Source organism: Schistocerca serialis, chromosome 1, assembly GCF_023864345.2.
Source record: "Schistocerca serialis cubense isolate TAMUIC-IGC-003099 chromosome 1, iqSchSeri2.2, whole genome shotgun sequence".
Taxonomy (NCBI): domain Eukaryota; kingdom Metazoa; phylum Arthropoda; class Insecta; order Orthoptera; family Acrididae; genus Schistocerca; species Schistocerca serialis.
The window spans coordinates 1,076,818,593-1,076,838,408 of record NC_064638.1 but is presented as its reverse complement, the minus strand read 5'-3'; the positions used below and the strand labels follow the sequence as shown (position 1 = coordinate 1,076,838,408).

At 43.1% G+C, this 19,816-nt stretch overlaps 1 protein-coding gene across 1 annotated transcript in view; it reads right to left on the bottom strand.

The window, feature by feature from the left end:
• LOC126455500 (cytochrome P450 4c3) overlaps nucleotides 1–19,816 on the bottom strand; it is a 295,097-nt gene that overhangs the window by 100,563 nt on the left and 174,718 nt on the right. Inside the window, exon 12 of the mRNA XM_050091254.1 lies at nucleotides 15,008–15,176. Within this exon, the coding sequence (XP_049947211.1) occupies nucleotides 15,008–15,176 (169 nt within the window). The remainder of the gene's footprint in view (nucleotides 1–15,007; nucleotides 15,177–19,816) is intronic.

The following is a 19,816-nucleotide window of genomic DNA, read 5'->3' as shown; positions in this document are numbered from 1 at the left end:
TTCGAAAGCTTCTATTCTCTTCTTGTCCAAACTATTTATCGTCCATGTTTCACTTCCATACATGGCTACACTCCATACGAATACTTTCAGAAATGACTTCCTGACACTTAAATCAATATTGGATGTTAACAAATTTCTCTTCTTCAGAAACGCTTTCCTTGCCATTGCCAGCCTACATTTTATATCCTCTCTACTTCGACCATCATCAGTTATTTTGCTCCCCAAATAGCAAAACTCCTTTACTACTTTAAGTGCCTCATTTCCTAATCTAATTCCCTCAGCATCACCCGACTTAATTAGGCTACATTCCATTATCCTTGTTTTGCTTTTGTTGATGTTCATCTTATATCCTCCTTTCAAGACACTGTCCATTCCATTCAACTGCTCTTCCAAGTCCTTTGCTGTCTCGGACAGAATTACAATGTCATCGGCGAACCTCAAAGTTTTTATTTCTTCTCCATGAATTTTAATACCTACTCCGAATTTTTCTTTTGTTTCCTTTACTGCTTGCTCAATATACAGATTGAACAACATCGGGGAGAGGCTACAACCCTGTCTTACTCCCTTCCCAACCACTGCTTCCCTTTCATGTCCCTCGACTCTTATAACTGCCATCTGGTTTCTGTACAAACTGTAAATAGCCTTTCGCTCCCTGTATTTTACCCCTGCCACCTTTAGAATTTGAAAGAGAGTATTCCAGTCAACATTGTCAAAAGCTTTCTCTAAGTCTACAAATGCTAGAAACGTAGGTTTGCCTTTCCTTAATCTTTCTTCTAAGATAAGTCGTAAGGTCAGTATTGCCTCACGTGTTCCAGTGTTTCTACGGAATCCAAACTGATCTTCCCCGAGGTTGGCTTCTACTAGTTTTTCCATTCGTCTGTAAAGAATTCGTGTTAGTATTTTGCAGCTGTGACTTATTAAGCTGATAGTTCGGTAATTTTCACATCTGTCAACACCTGCTTTCTTTGGGATTGGAATTATTATATTCTTCTTGAAGTCTGAGGGTATTTCGCCTGTCTCATACATCTTCCTCACCAGATGGTAGAGTTTTGTCAGGACTGGCTCTCCCACGGCCGTCAGTAGTTCCAATGGAATATTGTCTACTCCGGGGGCTTTGTTTCGACTCAGGTCTTTCAGTGCTCTGTCAAACTCTTCACGCAGTATCGTATCTCCCATTTCATCTTCATCTACATCCTCTTCCATTTCCATAATATTGTCCTCAAGTACATCGCCCTTGTATAGACCCTCTATATACTCCTTCCACCTTTCTGCTTTCCCTTCTTTGCTTAGAACTGGGTTTCCATCTGAGCTCTTGATATTCATACAAGTCGTTCTCTTATCTCCAAAGGTCTCTTTAATTTTCCTGTAGGCGGTATCTATCTTACCCCTAGTGAGATAGGCCTCTACATCCTTACATTTGTCCTCTAGCCATCCCTGCTTAGCCATTTTGCACTTCCTGTCGATCTCATTTTTGAGACGTTTGTATTCCTTTTTGCCTGTTTCACTTACTGCATTTTTATATTTTCTCCTTTCATCAATTAAATTCAATATTTCTTCTGTTACCCAAGGATTTCTACTAGCCCTCGTCTTTTTACCTACTTGATCCTCTGCTGCCTTCACTACTTCATCCCTCAAAGCTACCCATTCTTCTTCTACTGTATTTATTTCCCCCATTCCTGTCAATTGCTCCCTTATGCTCTCCCTGAATCTCTGTACAACCTCTGGTTCTTTCAGTTTATCCAGGTCCCATCTCCTTAAATTCCCACCTTTTTGCAGTTTCTTCAGTTTTAATCTACAGGTCATAACCAATAGATTGTGGTCAGAGTCCACATCTGCCCCTGGAAATGTCTTACAATTTAAAACCTGGTTCCTAAATCTCTGTCTTACCATTATATAATCTATCTGATACCTTTTAGTATCTCCAGGGTTCTTCCATGTATACAACCTTCTTTCATGATTCTTAAACCAAGTGTTAGTTATGATTATGTTGTGCTCTGTGCAAAATTCTACCAGGCGGCTTCCTCTTTCATTTCTGTCCCCCAATCCATATTCACCTACTATGTTTCCTTCTCTCCCTTTTCCTACACTCGAATTCCAGTCACCCATGACTATTAAATTTTCGTCTCCCTTCACAATCTGAATAATTTCTTTTATTTCATCATACATTTCTTCAATTTCTTCGTCATCTGCAGAGCTAGTTGGCATATAAACTTGTACTACTGTAGTAGGTGTGGGCTTCGTATCTATCTTGGCCACAATAATGCGTTCACTATGCTGTTTGTAGTAGCTTACCCGCATTCCTATTTTCCTATTCATTATTAAACCTACTCCTGCATTACCCCTATTTGATTTTGTGTTTATAACCCTGTAGTCACCTGACCAGAAGTCTTGTTCCTCCTGCCACCGAACTTCACTAATTCCCACAATATCTAACTTCAACCTATCCATTTCCCTTTTTAAATTTTCTAACCTACCTGCCCGATTAAGGGATCTGACATTCCACGCTCCGATCCGTAGAACACCAGTTTTCTTTCTCCTGATAACGACATCCTCTTGAGTAGTCCCCGCCCGGAGATCCGAATGGGGGACTATTTTACCTCCGGAATATTTTACCCAAGAGGACGCCATCATCATGTAATCATACAGTAAAGCTGCATGCCCTCGGGAAAAATTACGGCTGTAGTTTCCCCTTGCTTTCAGCCGTTCGCAGTACCGGCACGGCAAGGCCGTTTCGGTTATTGTTACAAGGCCAGATCAGTCAATCATCCAGACTGTTGCCCTTGCAACTACTGAAAAGGCTGCTGCCCCTCTTCAGGAACCACACGTTTGTCTGGCCTCTCAACAGATACCCCTCCGTTGTGGTTGCACCTACGGTACGGCTATCTGTATCGCTGAGGCACGCAAGCCTCCCCACCAACGGCAAGGTCCATGGTTCATGGGGGAGAAACGCAAGTAAGCCTAGAACATTTTGAATAAAAAAAAGGCGTAGAGTGACAGTTATTATACATAAATTTAATGTAGGTATAATTGCAAGCAATCTGTTTGACATATCACTGATAGTGTAATGGTGAACGGGAAGGGCTGGGAAGCATGGTGAATTTATAGTAACGGTTCGAAACACCTTGAAAGGCAAAATTTTTCTGTTATATTTTATTATTTATTCGAATTATTTGGCATTATTTGTGAGTCTATAGTCACTGTGCCTATTATCCACAATGATTCCCTTTGTGTGCATGGGAATTAGCAGGATGGGTATATTCCCATACTAGCGGAATGTGGGAACCCCAGTAGCATATCCGTTGTTTCTGCAGTTCGCTCCCACCTCCAGTTCCGTTCGTGGTGGTTCTTCTGTCTTCAGCTATGGCTGTCCTCAGCCAATTGAAAAGTATGAAAGTCACACGACGCGAAAGCAGCGCATTTGCTGCATGAAATACGAAACTGCCAAGACGCCTAAGTGATAGTTTCATACTTTCTGCGATATGATTAGCGCTCTCGCACCTCATTTGTGTTTATATGGACATACCTATACAGTAGACATTCAAGATGATAAAATGTTTAGGTTTATTAGATTACAAAACACAAACTGTTTCACTGTTTCGAAACAGCGTATCGAAACATTACATTGTACTGTTTCATTTGTTTCGAAGCAGTTACGTGTTTCAGTTTGCCCATCTATATTAGAGACTAATCAACAAACATATGACACCATTTGAAGCAAGAAATCATATGCAGGTACAGAAATACTTGTAAGGAATCCATATATGATCCACGAACTGTTCTACACTGCAAGGCGGAGAGAATTTCGTACTAATACAAGTTATTCTCTGCCCCATTCGGTTCACTTATGGAGCATGTCTCCGAAAGTGTCTTAATTTATCTTACATTCTTTTAGTAGCCTCTGCGAGAAATATACCGTGGAGGCCGCAGAAATGTAGAACATTCTACCTTGAACACTGTTTCTAAGACGTTTCGCGAGAAAAACGTTTCCCTTCTCCCAAATACTCTTTCAAGTGCCCAGAGCTGTTGTGTTACACTTTCAGAAGGCCCATGTCGACGTGGAAAGTTGTGTAGAATAGCTTACATCAGGGTCTCGTACGGGGTTTTTCTCGTATTCAACGCAATTTCCCAGAATCTTCTACTGATTTTACGTGTTCCTTCCATTTCACGTCGATACGTTGTATTGCCCTAAGATGATTAAACTGCGTGACATGTTCTAGAAGTTCATCACTCATCTTCTAAGCGGTTACTACCGGATTCTTTATGTCTCGGGCGTTATCCTGCATTTATCTGCATTTAAAGAGTTGCCATTCTCTTCCCCAAGTGAAAATTCCTTCTGCATTTCGTTACGAACATCTAGCACGATACCTTTTGTATACAACAACATTATCAGCGAACCATCTGATAGTGCTGGTGAGCCTGTCCAGTACACTTACCATGTGCAATGATAATCTTACCGATCCTATCACACTTCCTTGGGACACAATTGGAGTTACTTTAGTTTCTCTCCAGCATTCGCAGTCAAATATAACTTACAAGTATACGTCAATCAAACATTATTCTAGCCATTCAAATATTTGTGAAAATACTCCAGATATTTGTTTCTTTGGTGTCAATTAACAGAGGAGGACAATGTCTAACGCCTTTCGTACACCCAGAAAGGCAACATCTACCTGTTAGCCAGCGCCCACTGTTTGAAAGAACTAGGCGATTGGTGTTGAGTGTTTTTTCATAGAATACAGCAAAGCGAAATAGTCACAGTGAATGAGAGTTCAGACCAACATTTTCTGTGTGAAAGGAAGAGGGAAAGCGCTGAATGCCATTATCCGTGTTTGATGGGTTCGAGAATGTAAGGTCAGGCCTGCTTGCAGAAGAATCCGTACTGTCGTTTTCTCCGCTCCAGCGTTAGACTCATTACGGAAGACTGTTTACGCTGAGGCGAGACAGCACGCTTCACGGTAAAATCATTTAATGCCGACGCTACCAGAATTTACCACAGAAGGCGCTTGCTCGTGTTACATTGCAATTTACGCACCTTACTACGAATAGACATGGATTTTTACGTTACTGGCTGTGTTGACATTCAGTATCTGATCAAAAATATCCGGACACTATCAGTGGACGTTTATGACGCCTTAAACTCTGCCGTGGGCGCTTTCAGTGAGGTACCCGAATGTCTGTAGAGGAATGGCAGCTCAGTCTCTCTGAAGAGCCAATATCAGAGAAGATAACGTTGCATGCTGAGGTGTGGAGCGAAGTCGTCCTTCTAACTTTTCTACATCTACACCTACATGATTACTCTGCGATTCACACTTAAGCGCCTGGCAGAGGGTTCATCGAACCATTTTCATACTACTTCTCTACTACTCCACTCTCGAATGGCGCGTGGGAAATAGGAACACCCAAATCTTTCCGTTCGAGCTCCGATTTCTCTTATTTTGTTATGATGATCATTTCTCCCTACGCAGATGGGTGATAACAAAATATTTTCGCATTCGGAAGAGAAAGTTGGTGATAGAAATTTCGTAACTAGATCTCGCCGCAAAGAAGACCGCCTTCATTTCAGTGACTGCCACCCCAACTCGCGTATCAAATCAGTGACACACCCACCCTTATTGCGCGATAACACGAAACGAGCTGCCCATTTTGCACTTTTTCGATGTCCTCCGTCAATCCATTCTGGTAAAGATCCCTTACGGCGCAGCAATATTCCAGCAGAGTACGGACAAGTGTAATGTAGGCTGTCTCTTTAATGGGTTTGTTGCATCTTGTAAGTGTTCTGCCAACAAAGCGCAGTATTTGTTTCGCCTTCCCCACAATATTATCTATGTGGTCTTTCCAATTTAAGTTGCTCGTAATTGTAATTCCTAGGTATTTCGTCGAATGGAGAGCCCTTAGATTTGTGCGATTAATCGTTTACCCAAAATTTATCGGATTTCTTTTAGTACCCATGTGGATGACCTCGCACTTTTCTTTGTTTAGTGCCAATAGCCACTTTTCGCACGATACAGAAATTCTGTCTAGATCATTTTGTAATTGGAATTGAACGTCTGATGATTTTACTAGACTTCACTTAAGATTACTTTTCCCAAAAGTGTTCCATTGGTTTCAGATCGGTACTCCGGGCTGGCCATTTCGTTTCAAGAATGTTATTGTCCGCAAATGATTGCCTCACAGACACTGCTATATGATAGGGTGATTTGTCATGCTGATACAAAGTTATCGTCTCCGAACTGTACCTCTCCTGAACACAGAACACAATGCTGTTCACATCCTTTCGCATTTAGCGTGTCCTTGCGCGCCATAAGGGCACCACACGCTAATCACGAAAAACATCATCATGCCGTAACATCATCTCCTCTGTACTTCACTGTTGACACTAGGCATTATGGTAGATGTTTCTCTAGCCGTTCGTCAAATCTAGATCGTTCCATCGGACTGCCACAGGATATAACGTGATTCACCACTCCATATCACTCGTTTCCAGTCATCCACGGTCCAGTGGTGTCGCTCCACACCACCTCAAACGTCTCTTAGAAGTGACTGATGATATGTGTGGTTTATGAGGAGCTGCTCGATCACTGTACCGCTTTTCTTTTTTTAACTCCCTGCAGGCAGTGATTGTGGTAGCGGGGCTGGTGCTAACACTTTGGAACTCACGACTGATTCCTTCCTCTGATTTCATGCTATGTTTCATAACCACTCTCCGCAGTCTTAGACGTCTGCGTTTTCGAACATTATGAATTACCTCGAAGAAAACGGTCTGTTGACACACAGTCAACATGGGTTTAGAAATATCGTTCCTTTGAAACACAACTAGCTTCAAGATTTTAAACATGGCTGAAACAGCAACTGTTGAAATTCTTCACGGTAAATGATGACTTTAACATTTTGGTTGTTTTCGCTACTATGTATTTTACCGTTTTACGTTACGCGAGATTCTCGCGTGTAACACTAGTGCCCTCTCTCGTTAGATGTGTTCCATAGCGCAAGCTTCATCTGCTTGACACTAGAACACAGGTAAATTGGTTTCATATTTTCTATTTTACATAGATGTTTTTAAATAGTTCTGATATGTTTTATTTATTAAGACAGAAGGTTTGAATTAGCACAACTTTTAATAATTTTGTTGCGCATGTGTATGTATCCATGGATTTTAATGTGCGCGAGTGACTGGCACATACCACAAGTGCCCTCTTTCGGCGAAACCATCTGCCCTAGGGCTTTCACACTCTCGTCACGATAGTTCATAGGCGAAGTGCAGATGCTAAACTGTGTTCAAATTGACCCAGTGTCCATAATCATATTGTATAAATGGAGTTGTTGTCTTAACTGCTGACGACGCCTTTGGCACAATTGTTTTATTAATCTCCATTGCAAGATGTAATTTTAGTAAGTGACTAAAAGTTTTTGTGCCTGTAATACTCTGGTAATTTTACGGTTACTTAAGCTATAATGTTTTTCTTTCTCATTTCCGATGCTAAGTTTTTGCTAATGAAAGTGTCTTCCTGTTCAGGATATTTTACTCCTCATGAAGGTATATTTATATATACCGAAACCTTGGTCAAGAATTTTAATAAATCTTTATCCTGCAACTGTTTTGGCTGTCATCATTTACCGTGAAAAACACAAGTAGCTCTTTATTCACATGAAGTGTTAAGTGCTATTGACAAGGGATTTCAGATCGATTCCGTATTTCTGGATTTCCGGAAGGCTTTTGACACTGTACCACACAAGCGGCTCGTAGTGAAATTGCGTGCTTGTGGAATATCGTCTCAGTTATGTGACTAGATTTGTGATTTCCCGTCAGAGAGGTCACAGTTCGTAGTAACTGACGGAAAGTCATCGAGTGAAACAGAAGTGATTTCTGGCGTTCCCCAAGGTAGTGTTGCAGGCCCTTTGCTGTTCCTTATCTACATAAACAATCTGGGCAGCCGTCTTAGGTTGTTTGCAGATGACGCTGTCGTTTATCGACTAATAAAGTCATCAGAAGATCAAAACAAACTGCAAAACGATTTAGAAAAGATATCTGAATGGTGCGAAAATTGGCAGTTGAACCTAAATAACGAAAAGTGTGAGGTCATACACATGAGTACTGAAAGGAACTCGTTAAACTTCGGTTACACGATAACTCAGTCTAATCTAAAAGCCGTAAATTCAAGTAAATACCTAGGTACTACAATTACGAACAACTTAAATTGGAAGGAATACACAGAAAATGTTGTGGGGAAGGCTAACCAAAGGCTACGTTTTATTGGCAGGACACTTAGAAAATGTAACCGACCTACTAAGGAGACTGCCTACAGGACGATTGTCCGTCCTCTTTCAGAATACTGCTGCGCGGTCTGGGATCCTTACCAGATAGGACTGACGCAGTACATCGAAAAAGTTCAAAGAAAGGCAGCACGTTTTGTATTATCGCGAAACATGGGAGAGAGTGTCACAGAAATGATACAGGATTTGGATTAAAAGAAAGGCGTTTTTCATTGCGACGGAATCTTCTCACGAAATTCCAATCACCAACTTTCTCCTCGGAATGGGAAAATATTTTGTTGACACCGACCTACATGGGGAGGAACGATCACCACTATAAAATAAGGTAAATTAGAGCTCGTACGTAAAGACATAGGTGTTCATACTTTCTGCACGCTATACGAGATTGGAATAACAGAGAATTGTGAAGGTGATTCGATGAATCCTCTGCCAGGCACTTAAATGTGATTTGCAGAGTATCCATGTAGATGCAGAAGTAGATGTAGATGTCACGGTTTAGCTGTGGTTGTTTCTTCGCGTTTCCACTTAAAAATCACATAACAAACAGTCGACTTGGACATCTTTAGAAGGATTTAAATGTCCCGAGTGGGTATGTTGTTCAGGCGATATCCAATGACAAATCCACTTTCTCACATTCGAAGACACTGAGCTCATCTGCCAACCTGTTCTCCTGTTACTGCCCCTCCATTGGCAACACAATGCTCCCCGGGTCCTTTCACACTGGTGGGGTTCCACTCTCGTGATATCTAGTGGTCAATCTACATGTCAGAATGCTTTTGATCAGTTAGTGTATATATAGACTTCTTTACGTTGCACTCTTCATTACAAATGAAGCAGTTTTGGTCCTTAAACGGAAATAACGGAAATAACGGAAATAACAGTAGTATTTACTGATCAAGTGGTATGGCAACAAAAACTTCTTGTTACGAGTGTGTACTACACAATGAAAAATTCTGGGATCCCTACATGAACCAGAATAACGTGTCAGTTCTTGGCTGCACCTGTTTGCTTTTCCTGTTGGTGTTGTCTACGAGTGGCGGTTTGTGGAAAAAGGAAACTTTCTTCAGCCCAGAGCTGATGGGCCTGTCTTTCCCTAGTTCTTCTAAACCGCTAGTGCTGCGCGAATAGTTGGCCGGCTCGAGAGTAAGTGGTGTTTCCAGGTCAGGTGATATTTACAACACCTGTGGGAGAGAAACTTCTACGAGGTCCTTACAGAAAGCAGCTATTTACAGTAGTGCTATAACTGGGAGCCGGAATTCGCCAGTAAAATTGCCTACATTTTGCTCATGATCATTATCTTCTGAAAGGCCTAAATACTAAATAATTTCGTGCAGTGATCTGGAGCACGCGAGATTCTTGGGAGTCAGCCGGGTGCCCTCTTGGAGTTGACGTGGCAAGTCTTGGGCGTGGCTTTCTCGTTGTGTGTATCAGAAGTCGGAAGCGGCTGATCCTTACTGATCAACCGAGTTATTTCTTTTGAAGCCATTTTGACTTTCTCAAGAAATATGTAAAGGCTTTTTAAATTACCGCTACCAGTCACAACCTTTGTTGACTATTGTATTACTTATATATTTAGCGACATGTTTCAAGGGAATACCTCATCTTCAGGCTAAATGGCATTACAAAAACAATTTTACAGTAAGGTCATACTGATGTTACATAATCTTTTCGTAAATGCTGTGGTTAGCCTGTTTTCTCTTCTTCCACGGGATGACGACAGCATTTACGAAAAGGCTGTGTAACATCAGTGTGACCTTATTGTAAAATTGTGTTTGTAATGCCATTTAGCCTGAAAATGAGGCATTCCCACGAAACATATCGCTAAATAAATAAGTAACATAATACTCAACAAAGTTTGTGACTGGTAGCGGTAATTTAAAAACCTCTACGAATTATTTCTTCCGGTATGGAAAAACTGAGATACAGAAAATGTGCTCCCGTGTGCGGCGTGGATTTCGGGTTGAATTTTCGGGTGTTCTAGGCTAGTGTTTCGTTCAAGTGAGCATGCACTTGCTCTGTACGCAGAGCCCGTATGTCAGATCGTGGAACAAGTAGTTAGTTGGACGGTAGTGTTTTAGTGAACAAGGCCGACTTGGTGAAGTTTAGTAGGAGCCATTAAATCATATTCGTTTCTATGGGAGTTTTAGAGCGATGTTTTTGTGTGATTCTTTGCGTTTTGACTTTGAACTGTGTTTCTGTTTTGCTGTTGTGGTGATTATCGGCGTTAGTTGCTACGAACCAGTGGGAGGCAGTGCATAAAACTGTTAGCAGTGAACATACACTGAGGTGACAAAAGTCATAGGATTCTTTCTAATATCGTGTCGGACCTACTTTTCCACGGCGTAGTGCAGCAACTCGACGTAGCAGGAATTCAACAAGTCGCTGGGTGTCCTCTGCAGAAGTATTGAGCCATGCTGCCTCAATAGCCGCCCATTATTACCAAAGCGCAGGATTTTCTGCAAGAACTGACCTCTCGATTATGTCCCATAAATGTTCAATTGGAGCCGGCTGGGGTGCCCGAGCGGCTCTAGGCGCTACAGTCTGGAACCGCGCGACCGCTACGGTCGCAGGTTCGAATCCTGCCTCGGGCATGGATGTGTGTGATGTCCTTAGGTTAGTTAGGTTTAAGTAGTTCTAAGTTCTAGGGGACTGATGACCTCAGAAGTTAAGTCCCATAGTGCTCAGAGCCATTTGAACCATTTGTTCAATTGGATTCGTCTCGGGCGATCTGGATGGACAAACCATTCGCTCGAATTGTCCAGAATATTTCCAGCCAATGGCCGGTTCAGTTTCACCAGAAGATCGTGTCCATTCCATGTAAAAACAGCTCTCACCATTATGAAGCCGCCACCAGCTTGGACAGTGCCTTGTTGACAACTTGTGTCCATAGCTTCGTGGGGTTTGCGCCGCACTCGAGCCCTACCATCAGCTCTTACCAACTGAAATATGGAATCTTCTGACCAGGACACGATTTTCCAGTCTTCTGAGGTCCTACCGATACCGTCACGAGTGCAGGAGAGGCGCCGGAGGCAACGTGTTGCTGTTAGCAGAGGCTCTCGTGTCGGTCACCTGCTGTCACAGTCGCTTAACACAAAATTTCGCTGCACTGTCTTAAAGGATACGTTCGTCGTATGTCCCATTGATTTGTGCGGATATTCCACGCAATGTTGTTTGTCTGTTATCCGGAATGATCAGTGCTATACATATGAAGAATACTTGTACTTAGCTGTAAGTGAATCTGTATCTCCTCCACCAGAATGTAGATAGGAGTACACTACACAACTGCTGGACGCACAAACAAATTATTATTTGCAATGTCCTCAGATACCAGGCCATAAAAAGGCTGTTATACTTCGCTTACTTTTATTCCAGAGTGTCAAACTTACATGTTTCACATTCAAAAGCGTGTAATATATATTATTTGTGTTTGAAGCTAAAGAAATTCCTTCAGAAACCTTTACAACGAAGGGGTACGCTAACTACTCCTCTTTACTTTGTTAATTCTCTAATGATGTTGTAAATAAAATACTTTTCATCCGACTACACAGAGTGTCAGTAATAGGAATAAAAACAATCTGCGTAAAAATTTACTGTAGGCGAAGGCAGTGTCCATTATTCAGGCATACGTTACCAGTTACTTGACAGCAACAAAATGTTCAAATGGCTCTGAGCGCTATGGGACTTAACTTCTGAGGTCATCAGTCTCCTTGATCATCAGTCTCCTTGAACTTAGAACTACGTAAACCTAATTAACCTAAGGACACCACACACACCCATGCCCGAGGCAGGATTCGAACCTGCGAACGCAGAGGTCGCGCGGTTCCAGACTGTAACGCCTAGAACCGCTCGGCCACCCCGGCCGGCTTGACAGCAACACTAGAAATAGTATCTCCTAATAAAGGAGACTGAAGGCATTATCCACTGACAAATGCTTTATCACAAGCAGTTGCTATACATTTTAGTAACAATACAACATAATACAAATGCTATATTACAACCGACTTCAGCACATTGTACATGCAGTTAGAAGAATAGTATAAGTGAACATAGTGATTTGTTACATTTTTTAAATTTCTTGCTGATCCTTGAGGACCACTCAAATAAGGATAAGTGGAATGAACATGAGACCTAAGTAAGGCTACGTTAATTCTTGTGTCAAATATATATCTTATGTTATTATTTATAGCATGTTTCACATACGCTATGGTCTTACTTTGAGGCTAACCATTGAGTAACATATGTAAAGTGAAATAATGTAAGTAAAACGCTGTTCACCGCCGATAAAAAAGTCGGTTTATTTAACAAAAGCATAAATTAAATATGGCAGTTAGCTTTAGATTTGGGACATAACCTAGGCTACTGGCGCAGTGCCGGGTGATACAAAATTCTGCTCTACTTTTCGGAAAGCAGATGGTGATGGAAGCTTCTTCCTCTTCTGAGATACGAACCAGCAACCTCTCGTTTGGCCGCCGCGGCGCGTATGTGCCTTGTCGCCCTCGGTTACAAAAGATGGTAAAGACTTACGTCCTACGATAAAATTCCTGTGCCCAAATACTCCGCCAGAAGAGAGAAAGGAGAGATTTGGAGCAACGTAGAGTGTGCTATTTGGAAACGTGCAGTTCAGAGGTTAGAAAGCCATTGGTGCGGACGACGTACCAATACTCAGACAGCAAATAACGTGGAAAGCTTGACGTTCGTAAGAGGGGTGTTCAGTAAATAATGCAACAATTTTTTTTTCTGAAATAAGGTTGGTCTTATTGGAAAATTGGAAATCTGTGGTAAGTTCTATGGGACCAAACTTCTGAGGTCATCAGTTCTTAGGCTTACACACTACTTTGTAAGACGTATGCTTTGCCGGCGATGGGCGAGGCATGACAGAATCTCTGACCAGAGAGTAGTTTATCGTTAGTTGTTGCTTGTCGCTAGTCTGCGCGAGTCGACAGTAGCGAGTGGACAGTAGCAGTAGCGGGTCAGTAGTAGTCTGTAGTAGTCTGGTGTAGTCTGCGGGAGTCGGCATGCGTCGGCTGTGTGCTCTGCTCGCGACTCTGGTCAGGACTCTGGAGGATGAGTATTGTTGTAGAAGGTAAAGAAGCAGCCTTGCGCATATTCAATAATGTATGTTAATTGTAATTTAATTTGTTCAAAGAAATGTCCCAATAATAATTTTTATAATATAAGCAACTCTTTTAAAGAAAAGCATTCATTTCAATTTAAAGAATTTTTCCAATACATTATCATTGCTTCCAAGAATCAAAATATATATATATATATATATATATATATATATATATATATATATATATATATATATGCCAGCATTGCACGAAGCTGTGTCGAAAAATGACTAATTAAGAGCAGATATAATTGCAGTTTTATTGAGGTAAGAATTTTTGCTTTTTTTATTCAGAATACAGGGCCGAAGGTCAGCGCCGCTGTCCTTATAAATTCATCAGGTTACAAAACTTTTTTATTATTTTTGGTGTTTGGGAATTTTTCTGTTTCGAACTTGACATTAAATGAGGAAAGAATTTTGTGGTAACATTAAATGTGACTGGATTTCTGCACACAGACAATAAATGTGAGCCAATTTTGTTCAGAGGTTACAATAATTAGAAAAATTCATTTAATTATTGTTTTTTGTGGCGAGGCTACGCTTGGCACATTTCCATTGAACAATATTTTGTGGGGAGGTTACACTTGGCTCCATTTTCATTTTTTTATTTTAAAATATTTCGTGTGGAGAGGTTACAACTTAGCCAAACTTATACTACCTTAGGCTAAGGACAACACACCCATGCCCAAGAGACGACTCGAACCTCCGACGGAGGGAGCCGCGCGAACCACGGCGAGGCGCCTTAGACCGCACGGCTACCCCACGCGGCGTTTGGTTTTATCCAGGATTTCAATACACCATATTATTCCCCATTCTTTTGGCTACAAAACCCTGTTTTCGAACATAATCTCCGTGCAATGTGACGGCCCTACGCCACAATCCCGTGAGTACCTGTATGCATGCGTGATAGCACTCTACTGGTCGACGCCGGAGCCAACGTGTTGCTGCATCAGTAACCTCTCCATCCTCCACATACTGCTTCCCACGAAGTGCACCCTTCATTGCGCAGATGGTCCTTCGTTGCTCGCCATCGTCTTCTTTTAGGTGGCAAGGAACCCACTGGGCACACATCTATGAGCACCCCAACTGTTGGACGAGGTTATCAGCACTACCAACAGAGACGTCCATTTGGGCAGAGTCGTTTTTGATTGTGACCCATTAATCACCTCGAATGAGTGTCTGAACATTCCAGGAATCACAGCTGTGTGCGGCCGGACTGCATGCAGGATGCAGGACAGGTTTGTGCGACCTTGTTGCAATGATGACAGGCGCCTTTCTCAACGACTCGCCGTGCTTTTGTTCACTGCCAGGTCTCCATTGACATTCTATAAGCGCCCTTGAGTATGTGCGATGCCCTGGTTTTCCAAGAAAAGGAACTCAATGACAGCGCTCCGTTACAGACGCCATTATAAAGGCAGCTTCTAGTGCCGCCACCTGTCGGTACTTCAGAGGGAATATCCCACGATGACCCGCAACAAATTCCGAGAAAAAAAGTGTTGCATTACTTATTAAACGCCTTTCGTATAAGCTGGTACAGCAGCGCGCTATATGTTGGACAGCGGACAGCAGTTGACAGAGAATATAATTAGGTCTAGGATGAAGAAGATGTGAAATAAGACTCACCCAGCTGCACGTCTTCGGTGAGCTGTCGCGCGAGCAGCGGTACACTGGGGTAGAGCCGCAGTGCCTCCTTGATGCAGCACTCCAGGTACCTCATGGACACCAGATCCCGCATCGTCGGCCGTCGGTCTGAGCCCGCGAAGATTTCCTCCAGTTCCGCCACCACTTTCTCCTGTAAAGAAAATCTCCATGGAGGAGGCTTGCACTTCTGCCACAGCTGAAATGAAAATCTCCTGAAAATTGGTGGATAGTCCAAAATTAAAACCATGTGATGACAGGAAACCAACCAGAGTAGAACGCAATGTCCAATGTAGGTCGCGCCGTGCAGCTGTTGGTACCTGTAACTTACCTTGAGAAATCGCTTTGTGGGATACAACAGAATCCATAAATTCGTGCAATAAACTGAATTTCAGCGACTCGTGTTGTGAGCCTGCGATATACTCGTCTAGTACATTCGACACTGAGGAGCACCTGTATTCAGTATCCACGAAATAACTCGGCCTGTAGCTGCGTAGGGGATGCATAGGGGAGGGTCAACGGTAGTGGTGAAAGCTTCGTTACGAACGACCTCTGCGCAGTAGGGGAGGTGCAGTTCGACGGCTCAAGCCTGTGCACGAACTTATGTCTCGCGTAACGTGTAAGCTACAGGCAGCAAGTCTGCAAACGACCGTATTATTAGGATATGCTAGCACGATCAATAATTTGACAAATTCAGAATCAACTGTTTCTCACCAGAGTACCGTAAAAGAAGTAGTCGGACAGATAAACGATCAACCAAGCAAAACAAGGCTGATTACGCGCAGTCAGAAGAGTGCTTAAAACAAAAAAAACAAAAAAACAAAAATGGGTAAAAAATGTAGTGCAGTCGAGAATGTGGCTTGCTATGATGCTGACAATGTAAAATTAAGAACATGTGTCACGTGGAAATTACCTGTCAGTACCAGATAATCTGTACGGCAAAATCACCTAAAATAACGATTTCTTCTCCTTCTTCTGCATTTTTCCGAAGTAGTGAAACCTTGGGAAGTACTTGTAGCTACGTTTTTTCCTCTCCTTTTTAATTCTCTTGCGATTGTAATAACTAGCCGATTCTGAAACCCTCTCAAGCACAGTTTATTTTGCGGGAAATCTATCGGTTGTGCTTACCTAAGAAAGGAGCACAGTTATGTCGTCTTTGTTCCACACAGCATCAGCAAACAGATTCATGCAGGAAGCTCCGCACTAGACTAGTAGACACTGCCAACGCACGGCGACCGAAGTACTAACTCGACCAATGCTACTCTGAGAGCGCAGTTGGGAACGTCAGTAAGTGCCTGCTTTTCGCTGAACTACGGGCGAGAGCGCTGTTCGCGAGTCAACTTCAAAGATCCCAACAGCTGACCACCGAAGAGACAGCTAGAAGGACGAATTGCACGATGTTGTGTTTATTAGAGAGAAGATTACGCCATGGCGTCACTGATGCTTGTTTGCAATGTCGATCGGAAGGGCGGAATGTATCAGGCAGCGGCGGATGGACAAATACGGGGCATCATGGAATGGGGAACCTTATCCCACAATAGTCGTACAACTCTGGTGCTCGTTGAAGATATGCAACACAATGCTTGATGCATACAAAAATATTGTTCTGCACACTGGGGTTGGAAGCTCCAGTTGCTGTTTTTCAGTATTTATGAATTCCGTGTGCGTTTGTATTTGTGGGCAGGACGGGAGTGTGAGGGTGAGATTTGTAATTTCAGCTGAGCAGTCTCTATAGACTACACTGAAGAGCCAAAGAAACTGCTAAAGCTGCCTAATATCGTGTAAGGCCCCCGAGAGCACGCAGAAGTACCGCAACACGAAATGGCAGGGAGTCGACTAATGTCTGAAGCAGAGCTGCAGGGAACTGACACCATGAATCATGCAGGGCTGTCTGTAAATCCGTAAGGGTTGGAGATGTCTCAAGGGTTGGAGATATCTTCTGAACAGCATATTGCAATGCATCCCAGATATGCTCAATAATGTTCATGTCTGGGGAGTCTGGTGGCTAGCGGAAGTATATGAACTCAGAAGATGTTCCTGGAGCCACTCTGTAGCAGTTCTGGACGTATGAGGTGTTTCATTGTCCTGCTGGAATTGCCCAAGTCTGTCGGAATGCAAAATGGACATGAATTGATAGAGGTGATCAGACAGGATGCTTACGTGCGTCTCCCCTGTAGGAGTAATACCTAGACGTATCAGCGGTCTCCTATCACTCCAGCATCACGCGTCCCACACAATTACAGAGTCTCCACCAGCTTGAACAGTCCCCTACAGACATGCAGGGTCCATGGATTCCTGGGGCTGTCTCCATACGCCCATCGTTCGATACAATTTGAAACGAGACTCGCCCGAGTAGGTAACATGTTTCCAGTTATCAACAGTCCAATGTGTGTATTGACGTGCCCAGGCGAGGTGTAAAGATTTGTGTCGTACAGTCATCAAGCGTACACAATTGGGCCTTCGGCTCCGAAAGCCCATATCGATGTTGTGCGCCAGACACTTATTGTCTTATATAGGCGTCGCCGACCGCAGCGCTGTATTCTGCCTGTTTACATATCTCTGTATTTGAATACGCATGCCTATACGTGTTTCTTTGCCGCTTCAGTATAAATATAAGTTATTTTTTAAAGGCTTGACCCAGAAAACCAGGCCGGCAGCGGTGGCCGAGCGGTTCTAGGCGTTTCAGTCCGGAACCGCGCGACTGCTACGGTCGCAGGTTCGAATCCTGCATTGGGCATGGATGTGTGTGATGTCCTTAGGTTAGTTAGGTTTAAGTAGTTCTAAGTTCTAGGGGACTGAGGACCTCAGATGTTAAGTCCCATAGTGCTCAGAGCCATTTGAACCATTTTGAACCAGAAAACCAGTGACAAGTTTTGAGTAATATCTTACAGAAATAAAGAAGATTGCACGTAGATGTCGAAGTATGTTTGGGTAAAGAATAAAAAAGGTGAAGCGGTTTTGCGGAAGGTGGAACCTTAAAAACGCAATCCCATCCTGCTGGCGTTCCAACAACGTTAAGGATTTCGGGGTGGTAACAGTTCACCTACTTCTCGCATACCTAACGCGCTCTACTGTGATTTTCTTCGACTCCCCTGGTTACCATGGTCACCATACCTGTCTCATTTGATAGTGTGTGGACACGACAGGACCAGTCAAACATGACCAATTGCAACGACAAGCGGAGTTGTCGTGTAGCCTCCCAAGACGCCACCGAACAGCTATATGATGTACGATTTCATTGAATTGTAGATGAGATATTAAAATTATGTCCGTGACTATCTAGAGACACGGGGACTTCAAACAATGAGTTACACGTTATTACGACTGACCATTGAATGCACAGGTACAACATGACACTAATTTTCAGTATTGCCACCAAGTCTCTGCAAACAACGGTTGGAAAATTCCACCAGTCATTCAATTCCTCGACGACAGATATCCACTCCCTTGTCACGGAGCCATTCGAGTACCGCTATGAGAACTCCTCGCAGAGGCAAAATCTCCTTCCTCCCAGATTAACTTTCAGCCTGCCGACTGCTTGGACATTGTCGTCTGCGGTAGACGGCGATGGCCTTCCTTCACGTTTGGCATCACACGCATGTGCAGCCTTACTGGAATTGGCACCAGTTCAGTAGGACAAGACGCGACGTTGCATTTTGTCTATATAATGCCAGAATTTCAAGGTGAATCTGTTGTTTGTCCACAAGAATCGTACTGTCCCGCCTACTTCAACTTTGGAATACGTTTCCAGTTGCCGTGTCACTGTAATCACTCACTGAGATGCACCTGGTATCCATAATGATTCCGAACTGTGTCGGCGAGAAACCCGGAACATGTACTGTCTTCTGACTCTTGTTTCGCAATGGTCTTAGCGTGGGACATGTATAACTTACTTTATGAAGTTCCTGCGCATATGATATTCTGATTATGATCACACGAAGTGTACAACCTGTATAATATGTAAGACCACTCATACGGAAAGACTCTTTCAGGGCTGTACAAGTGCGCAAAAGACCAACGCTCGGCGCTTGGTGAAGTTGCAGCATTAGAAAATTGCGGCGAAATGCAGGAAGATCTGCAGCGGATAGGCGCTTGGTGCAGGGAGTGGCAACTGACCCTTAACATAGACAAATGTAATGTATTGCGAATACATAGAAAATAGGATCCTTTATTGTATGATTATATGATAGCGGAACAAACACTGGTAGCAGTTACTTCTGTAAAATATTTGGGAGTATGCGTACGGAATGATTTGAAGTGGATTGATCACATAAAATTAACTGTTGGTAAGGCGAGTTCCAGGTTGAGATTCATTGGGAGAGTCCTTAGAAAATGTAGTCCACCAACAAAGGAGGTGGCTTACAAAACACTCGTTCGACCTATACTTGAGAATTGCTCATCAGTGTGGGATCCGTACCAGATCGGCTTGACGGAAGAGATAGAGAAGATCCAAAGAAGAGCGGCGTGTTTCGTCACAGGGCTATTTGGTAAGCTTCATAGCGTTACGGAGATGTTTAGCAAACTCAAGTGGCAGACTCTGCAAGAGAGGCGCTCTGCATCGCGGTGTAGCTTGCTGTCCAGGTTTCGAGAGGGTGCGTTTCTGAATGAGGTATCGATTATATTGCTTCCCCCTACTTATACCTCCCGAGGAGATTATGAAAGTAAAATTAGAGAGATTCGAGGGCGCACGGAGGCTTTCCGGCAGTCGTTTTTCCCGCGAACCACACGCGACTGGAACAGGAAAGGGAGGTAATGGCAGTGGCACGTAAAGTGCCCTCCGCCACACACCGTTGT